The sequence below is a fragment of the Odontomachus brunneus genome, unplaced genomic scaffold (genome assembly GCF_010583005.1).
Source record: "Odontomachus brunneus isolate Ranch 3 - 2012 unplaced genomic scaffold, Obru_v1 Obru_scaffold_354, whole genome shotgun sequence".
NCBI lineage: Eukaryota > Metazoa > Arthropoda > Insecta > Hymenoptera > Formicidae > Odontomachus > Odontomachus brunneus.
This window is the reverse complement of record NW_022639804.1, coordinates 21,387-31,032: the sequence shown is the minus strand read 5'-3', so window position 1 is coordinate 31,032 and position 9,646 is coordinate 21,387. Positions and strand designations below refer to the sequence as shown.

At 31.0% G+C, this 9,646-nt stretch overlaps 1 protein-coding gene across 1 annotated transcript in view; it reads left to right on the top strand.

The window, feature by feature from the left end:
- Positions 1-2,511: 2,511 nt before the first annotated feature.
- The window catches only part of LOC116853541, a 27,497-nt gene continuing 20,362 nt past the window's right edge, over positions 2,512-9,646 (top strand). The window contains exons 1-5 of the mRNA XM_032834662.1: positions 2,512-2,540; positions 4,183-4,452; positions 6,677-7,157; positions 7,223-7,322; positions 7,476-7,598. Of these exons, the coding sequence (XP_032690553.1) occupies positions 2,525-2,540; positions 4,183-4,452; positions 6,677-7,157; positions 7,223-7,322; positions 7,476-7,598 (990 nt within the window). The 5' untranslated portion in view covers positions 2,512-2,524. The remainder of the gene's footprint in view (positions 2,541-4,182; positions 4,453-6,676; positions 7,158-7,222; positions 7,323-7,475; positions 7,599-9,646) is intronic.

The window sequence follows — 9,646 nt, the reverse complement described above, 5'->3', positions numbered from 1 at the left end:
TATATATATATATATATATATATATATATATATATATATATATATATATATATATATATATGTGTGTAAGATATATATGATATAAATTATTTTGTTATTAATTGCTCGTTAATATAATGTTCCGTTGACAAGATTTCTGTAATGTTAACCCTTAGCGTAACACACTCCACCACAATCACGTGATTTTTTTCATTTGAAAAAATGTTAAAATAGTTTTCAAATATCGACTTAAAAGATGTCAAGTTATTTTGATAAAATGTAATAATGCGTTTGAAAAAAATTCGATTACTTAAAAAAATGAAAAAATGACTATTTTTACTAAAAAATTCATAACTCTTCTATTTTTTCATATTAAGAGCTAAAAATTTAACTTGACATTATTGAGATATAATACTTTAAGGAAAAAAAAAGTTTGATAGTGGCCGTTTTAAAAAAGGTATTTATTTAGAGAAATAAAAAAACAAATTTCAGCCAAAAAATACTACTTATTTTTTCAAAGTACACTCGTTCATTTATTAGATATGAGTGAATATTACTTGATTAATGTACAAAAATTATCCTCACGATCTTCCTCAAGTAGCTGCAGTATGGCCTGAAGCCGTAACTGATACGTCATCTAATAAAACCGGAATAATATGATACATTCTGGAAAAAAAATTTAAATACCTACAACATTACGTACTTACCCTTTTCTATCCCCTGATGACAAACACCAATGAGAAAAAAATTCAGAAAAAATTCTTCGAATAATTATAGCTAGCACACTGGGGTCTCTGATGGCACCACTCTGTTTCACTCGAATACCACCAGAATACCAGCTAGACTGACACTTTTAGAATTACGCTAGATAATCCAGGAGAAAGAGAGTTCCTTGGACAAACAATAGATAATGGCACAAGCATCAATTTCGTACTATAGGGAGGAATAAATTGGAACTAAATTAAGCTGAATTAAGCTGAGCTTTTGGCTCAGTGTGCCAACTAAGGTTAATCAAATGAGTATGGACAAAAATTTTCATGTTATTAAAAGGTTAATGGCAGGTTTATTAACCTCTATGTAATATTATCAATTTAAGGTTACTATAAGCTTTCAGCAATATTAATGTGCTGTGAGGGATATATCATTGTTACGTTATTTTATGTAAAAGATGACATTTAAAATGTCATTACGTCATAGTACATATGACGTCATTGGTCTGTGACTTAGGACCGTCATTGATCTGGTTTATATCGTGTATTTGATACGCGTACTAAATAGTAACTTTCTATTAAATAATCTTAATATCGTTGATGTATATAAACAACGATATATTAAACTGGTATAATACTCATCAGGAAGACGTATCGATTGAATGCGTTGTCGTTGATATGCATTGTCAATATTAAGATTATTTAAAGTTACTATTATAGAAAGTTATTATTTAATACGCGTATTAAGTGTACGATATAAACCAAGTCATTACCTTTCGTCGTTGCTGGTCAGAACTGACCAAATTTTGACATTATTTTGACGTGAATCTGCTACCTGAGTAGTAGTTGCTATCCTTCGCAACTGGCGATAGAGTCCCACGTAGAAATTGTCAAGCTAGTTGAACTGGCCAAACATTGGTCCAATATCGGCGGCCAAGAGTCAGCAACCAATTTTGTCCTGATACCGGTTGACAATCTGGCCATAAAACGAGCCATCCTAAAATAATCTAAATCTAAATCTAAATCTGGACCTAGTAAAGGCTGCAAGACAGGATAAGCTCTGGCATCGGTACAGATCCAATATCGGACTATAGATAAAAATGTTAAGTTTAATTTCAAATATCTCGACTCTAGAATAGTTAATCGTTTTGTAATTGTATGAACAGATAGATACTATTTCAATTTATATGTAAAGCAACTTTGAGAGAATTTTTAATAAACTCATTTTACCTTACAACCACCTTAATTTCTCCTTGACATTCAAACCACCAAGATGAATAAAATCTCAGTGATGATAATTGTCCAAGTAAAACACAATTTTCACCGAGACCAAAATAATCAAACAGTATAGCAGCAAAAAGACAATAATGAGACAACAAGTATCTTTAAACAACATCTTTAAACAAAAAGCATCTTTAAACAAGTATTTTTAAACAACAAGCATCTTTAAAGGCTTACGCATTTGGAAAAACATGCATGGTCCTTAAACGTATCTGAGTTCTGCTTCAATAACATCTTTTCTGATTTTAAGAAACAGTCAAACATGCAGTCGATATTAATGAACGAATACCGTCATAGAATAAGCAGATCACTTATAGTTGAACGGCAGGTTACGTGTTCACAAAACCTGCTTTAACGTATGGCGGTTGAACGCTATTCGTTTCGTTACCATTGTGTCGTAAATCACTATTGATTGTTATCTAAAAGGGTTTACAAAGATGCACACAGATGGTAGTAATTGAATCCTTCCCATACTGAGCACGCGCAGAATTACTGTTTAACTTGATCGTGAAGAGCGTCTCAGTCAGACGATAAATTCCGTTCCGCGAACTTCAATGAGTGTTAACAAAGGTAGAGAATCCGTTTCACAAAGTAAAAAAAAAATCAAAAGTTTCCAGCGCAAAGTTTTTTTAAAAGTGCATAATCTTATTGTAAAATAATTATGTAACGTAATAGAGTACACGAAACATGCGATTACGCGTGAACACAATTGTGAAAATCGGAAATTTTCGTTCTGACTTAAATATCAGTGAAAATTAATCATTACAAATAACAATTATAATTCGATCAATAAACGTAATTGTAATTTAAAATAAAAAAAAAAAAAGATAACAAGTAGATCGAAATGGCTTCGAAAGGCTTCGAAATGTGGTGTGTTAATCTTTGTATCGAGAAAAATATGTGTCGTTTTCAGTACATTCTTCATATTTTATTAATCATAAAATTTTGATGCTTCAGTTTATCTTACATTACACAACTTTGCATTGAGTTATGCAATAACAATGGTGGCGTCAATTATTACATACTGTTTGCTTATTGTGATAAATGAATATCACAGAGCATTATCATATATTTATATTTATCATAAAAATTTAATTTTATTAATTACTCAAAGGTTATATATCCAATAAAAAAGACATTTGTCAAATGGACTGAAAATGTTATTTAAAGTATTATTTTTTAAACATTGTATGTTTGAAAAACATAGATATCTATTTTTTTATGAAGTTGACAGTAACAATAGGAATAGATAACAATAGGATTAGATAAAAGGAGTAATATTTGCTATTAGTACTTTGTTGTAGAAGTTCATCAAAAGCATGCTACATCATAAGCAGTCTATAGATCCGTCGCGTACAACTTCGTATTTCCACGACAGGATGCAAAAGTTGGCATGAAAGTTTATTTTAGTTCCGTGTATTAGCAAAAATATTTGCTTTCGATGTACAAATTGATTACAGTGTTTTTGCGCGCTGAAGTTCGATATGTCGCAAAGTACAAGCGACAGAACTTCTACCTGGAATGTAAAAACGCTTCAACCAATCTATATGCTGAAAGCGAATAATTTTTTGCTAATACACGGAACTAAAATAAACTTCCATATCAACTCTTGCAAAATATCGTGAAAGTGTAAAGCTCTACGCGACGGATCCATAAACTGCTACGGATAAAGCATGATTTCTATAAACTTCTGTAACAAAGTATTAAGACCAAATTAATCTTCTTATTAAAATCTTCTTATTACTATCATTATGTCTCTTTAAATGAAAAGTGTTTAATAAATAATACATTAAACAACACATGTTTAATATATCCATTTGACAAAGGTGTATCATATTGGAGTAATTAATGAAAATAAAGTTTTATGATTAATATATATACAATAATCGTACTTTGTTTTTATTTCTTTCGATAAACTTTAAAGCAGCAATTCCTAGATAAAGAAATAAATAAACAGTAATCTTTGTTTTGACTTAAACAAATGTTTTATTCAAATATTTTTTAAACGCGTGTCTGATTAAAGAATGTAAGCGCGTAAAAAGGAATAATCAGTGGGAAAGTTAATTTGAATTTGAAACTATACATGAAGTGGTAATATTATTTTGTATTTTGTGTGTTACTTATTCGATTTTAACATCGATATCATGTCATCCGAATATAAATCTAAAACAACGCAAGGACATAACATTTTTTTGAAATTCGACTTTGTCAGATTTAAGTTACGCGTTCACCTTGAGTCGCCAATGCTTGCGATTTTTTGGCGTATGGCCTGACCCACATATTCCCCTGAATGAATTCCGTCGGCCGAATTTAAGGTACATATTTGCTATGTGCCTTTTAATCTTTTACGTGTTCATACCCCAAATTACAAATATATTTCGTGTTTGGGGTAACATAACGTTAATGGTGGAATGCATTGCCTCAGTGAACTACAGCTCGCTGGCATTCTACAAATTGATTGTCACCCGATATCACGGTGAAAGTAAGTGATCACGCTTTTTATTGTAGTAACATTATATAAATTAATTACTATTTACTCTCAATTATTAATATCATGAGCCATAACTATGAAGCATATCATATAATAGAATAATCACATCGTAGCGCATTTGTTTTACATATAAATGCAGCATATCTTAATGATTTCTTAAATTCTTTTTTTTTTAATATGCGATATATTTATACATATATATAAATTCAAGATATAAATGCAGAATATTTTAATGATATAAGTGCAGTATATTTTAATGATTTCTTAGATTCTTTTTTTTTAAATATGGGATATACTTATACATATATGTATATAATTTTATATATAAATATACTCGTCAACAAAATTATTGCATAAGTAAATTCGTGTCGAAATTTTGCATAATTTTAAATGAGCATAATACAGCGAAACATTATTGTATTTGAAATCTTTTCATTTTACTTTAAAGAGTAAAGTCTGCACTTTAAGGAGCATTTGTCGGATCTTGAATTTATTCTCTCCTCTTTCTGCAGTCTTTTCAAAAGTAGAGACATGTTGCGTCTCCAAGAAATTGCATAATTTGACGTATCCTATAAGGTGGAATAAACTTTTTTCGAATATTTGATAATCATCGTAAAGTATAGACTTTCCTCTATAACTTAAAAAAAGCGGATTTGTACGTTTTTTTTTTTTGCGAAGTTGTGACATATCAAAGTTACCTGTACATTTTTTAATAATTTGATTCACTCTACTGACAAAGGAAGATCCTGAAGTAATTTACTAGTTTTGTCTCAAAACTTATGCTGACATATTGTATATGGTGTTACTAAGACAGAATGCAAGTTACAGCCATTATATTTACGATATAACAAAATGGCGGTATAATATATATTTTTTCGCAAAGTGCTACAATAAAAAAATATTGTAAATAAGATTTTGAAATTTTTTATGATCTAAGAAGATATAATAATCCAAAATCATACGGCAAAATGTTTTGAAAATACCTACTTTTTAAGTCAATTGATAGAGGAGAAACGAAGTAAATTGGACAAAAAAGTTTTTAATGGATAAAGAAATCAAGTCAAATCATACTGTAAAATTATAAAAAATCGAATCCGATATGAAAAAGAATAAATAGAAAATAGCCGATCCAATATGGCCGAATCACATTTGGAAAATAAGTTGAAAAATAAGAAAATATATTATACCGCCATTTTGTTATATCGCAAAAATAGGGGCTGTAACTTACATTCTGTCTTAATAATATGTCAGCATAAATTTTAAACCAAAACTAGTGAATCAGTTTAGGATCTTCCCTTGTGGAATTAATTTTTTTCACAAATCTTACAATAACTATCATAAAATATCGACGTTTTCTTGCAAATAAAAAATAAAGAAGAGGTGTGCGCGATTTTCTTCCGCAATGTTGTACGGCGTATCAAAGTTATCTGTGCATTTTTAATCAGTTACTGTGACAAATATGCATGCATACACACGCACGTGTAGCACACATACACACATACATACAATATGCAAAATCCAATCAGCAATCTCCTCGTGGTGCGCATAATGTTAATGCTGACAATAACTGATTAAGAACACATAGGTAACTTTAATACACCAACATCGCAGAACATCGCGGAAGAAAGTCGGGCACACCTCTTCTTTATTTTTTTATTTGCAAGCAAACATCGATATTTTACGATAGTTATCGTAAGATTTGTGAAAATAATTCATTTCGTTCAGTAGAGTGCATAAAATTAAGCGATTTAAAAAAAATACATAGATAACTTTGATATATCGCAACTCCATAAAAAAAAAAATCGTAAAAATTCGTTTTTTTTTTAATTACAGGGGAAAGTCTATACTTTACAATAGTTATCATGAAATTTACGAAAAAAATTTATTCCACCCTATAGGATACATCAAATTTTTTTAAGACGCAACACGTCTTTATTTTTCAAAAGACTGCGGAAAGCGGAGAAAATAAATTCAAAATCCGATAAATGCTCCTTTAAAATACAGATTTTACTCTTAAAAAAAAATATATATTTCAAATACGATAATGTTTTGCGGTATTATGTTCATTTTCGCAAAAAAATGTGCAAAATTTTGACATGAACTTATCTATGCGATAATTTTGTTGATATATATATATATATATATATATATATATATATATATATTTAGTTTGGCAATTGACATTTTTATTAAGATATTATGTCTGACTTGAAAGCTCTGCGAACACTGATGACATCATTCAAGGCAGACTGGATGACATCCAAGAGAAAATGGCAACGAAATACAATGTTAAAAGTTGCAAGAACTGGAAGAAGCTTGTGTTTTAAATGTTACGTGAGTCTTACATGCGCAACCGCGGTCTTCATAGTTTTCAATATTTTAAAACTCTATCGAAATATACATCAGTCTCAACGAACACTGGTCTATCAGTTTCCTTATCCTTATGACATTCAGAAGGCTCCACTGTATATAATTACATATTTTATTCAATTGTTGGCTGCCGTGTATGTGGCTGTAGTCAACTGCACCGTCGACACCTTTATCTCGCTGCTTTTGCTGCACATTTGCGCGCAGCTAATTAATCTGTGTACAACACTCAATGAATGGGTCGAGAATTTAATCGAAAAATCTATACTTTCCACCGATTTTAAGAAAGGTCTTACTGCGATCGTGCTACGTCATGAGAATCTCATAAGGTATGTTGGAGAAATCTCGCAGTGTGATTTAATATTATAAAGACTTAATCGTACGAATTTTTAAGGAATGCTAAGACGATTGATAATTGCTACAGTGCAGTTTTACTTATGCACATGATGGTCGCTACTTTTCAGCTGTGCTTTGAAAGTTTTCAGGTTTGCACGGTAAGATTCGTACGTCTTCCATTTTATCTTTATATGTAACTAATAATAATATAATTGCCAACAGTGCACGTGATAAAAACATAGTAAATTGCACTTTACAAGAATGTTTATACTTAAGTATATTTATCAAAATGAAACATACGACATTTTCAGATAATAACAGAAAAATTTACGAATAGCTCTCTTATTAAAATGATCTTCCTTGCGCTTTATGCCAATATGTTATTGGTAAATTTATATATGTATTGCTACTCAGCTGAGAAACTTATAACAGAGGTAAAGAATGACGAATTGTGTGCTCGATTCATCATATATATGACACGGATGTTATATTTTCAGAGTACCGGCATAGCATACAGCGTGTACGAATGCAAATGGTACGATCTACCAACGAAAGACGCGAAAGCTTTAATGTCAATCGTGTATCGATCTATGATTCCACTTAAATTGACAGCTGGAAAATTCAATACGTTTTCGATTGAGACGTTTGGAACTGTAAGATATCTGCAATACATAATTAGACATCCAATTTTTATGTTACGTCCTGGAGGAGAACGTAACGCGACGGATTGCTTATAATAAGCCTCGACCGTACACGCAGGTCGAGGAACGAGCGACCAGAAGAGTCGTTTTACACGTGCAACGACGTATGGCGAGCGGCCCTATTTTGAGTCAGAGAACTGAATCTCTTTACTCGGAATTGAGCATAGAGCGAATAATCGGAGAGAACCCGAATCGAAATTTTGATGCTACTTTGACGCTCTTAAGGATAGTTTGTGCCTACTTAGACGGTTTATAGCCTAGGTAAAATTTACTGTGACGATATTGATACTTATTAACTTCGCTTTTGAACCTTTAACTCTACCCTGTCAAAATTTTGACGCTACTTTGACGCTCTTAAAAGTAGTTTGAGCCTACTTAGATAATCTACAACCTAGGTGAAACCTATTTTGACAATACTGACACTCATTTCCAAGTCGAAATTTTGATCTTATACAGTAGGAGCTAAGATATCAAAGTAGTTTTAATTCTAATGATATAATTTATTCCTACTTTTTTATTCCCTGATGATGTCTAAAATATATGCAACAAATAAAATGTAGATTTTGTATGCTATTTGACGTTTCTGTTTCGTTACTTATTAAATTTTTTAAATATTTCTATAAAATACATATATTCTATGTAGGAGTTAAAGCTTCAATAGAAGTTCGCAACTGAACCTAATTTGATTCCTAAAATCCTATTATTATACAACCTACTTTATGCTAAAGAAAGCGAAAGTAAACATTTCAGACATCATCAGGGTCAAAGTAAGAGTAAATTATATATCATTAGAATTAAACCTATTTTGCTATCTTAGCTCCTACTGCAGTGTAGAATTCAAGGTTCAACATAGGGTTAAAATTTCGATTCGGGAAAGGAATTGGAGAAAATGAAATTTTTAATTGAATTAATTAATTAACAAACACAAATTTATTAATCGCGGTTCGGTGAATTTAGCACGGAGATAGGATATGCTTAGGGAAGTCGGGAGGATTGCCGACTCCGAAGGGAGAAACGAGTATCAGACTCACCAGAATTATTGCAAAATGGCCAAAGAACGCGGCGGAAAAACGAGAATAAAATGTAAAACTTACTTTCAACGTCGGCTGGGAGTATATACTTTCCTTGATCTAGGTTCGACATGATCTCTAGTATCTTGCAGGGGGAATAGATGAACGTGGACGGCTTGATTTTGCTATGATTCGCGCACTGAGTTGCTCGGATTACTTCTTTTGAATATAGAACGCGGAAAATAGAACTTGGATCGCTCAATCGTGCCGAAATTGAAAAATGTACCCAGCAAACACAATAATATAACAGTTACATCGTCATAATCCCATACAGCACAGATCTTGCAGCAACATTGCGACAACACTGCTACAACTTTTAACATTGCAACGTTGCAGCAATATTGCTCCAAGATCTGTGCTGTATAGGATATAATGGAATGTAACGTGCAATATAACATGTTTGTTACATGTAACATACACGTTAGTTGTAATTTCCCACTCAAACGATATTGCAACTATATATTAATAGAAATATAACATGTTATTAAAATGTTATATAGCTGTTATATATATTGCTGAAATATAGCTGTTATATAGCTGAAATATAAATTATTATTTCCCAGCAATTATACGTATTTAATTGTACGCAGAAATTATAACTATCACTCATATATTACTTAATTTGTAAAAATATTATAATTATATATTTTGTATCAAAAATATTTTTACTAAAAGTAATAACATAAAAGTATCTTGCCATTCTAAATTAAT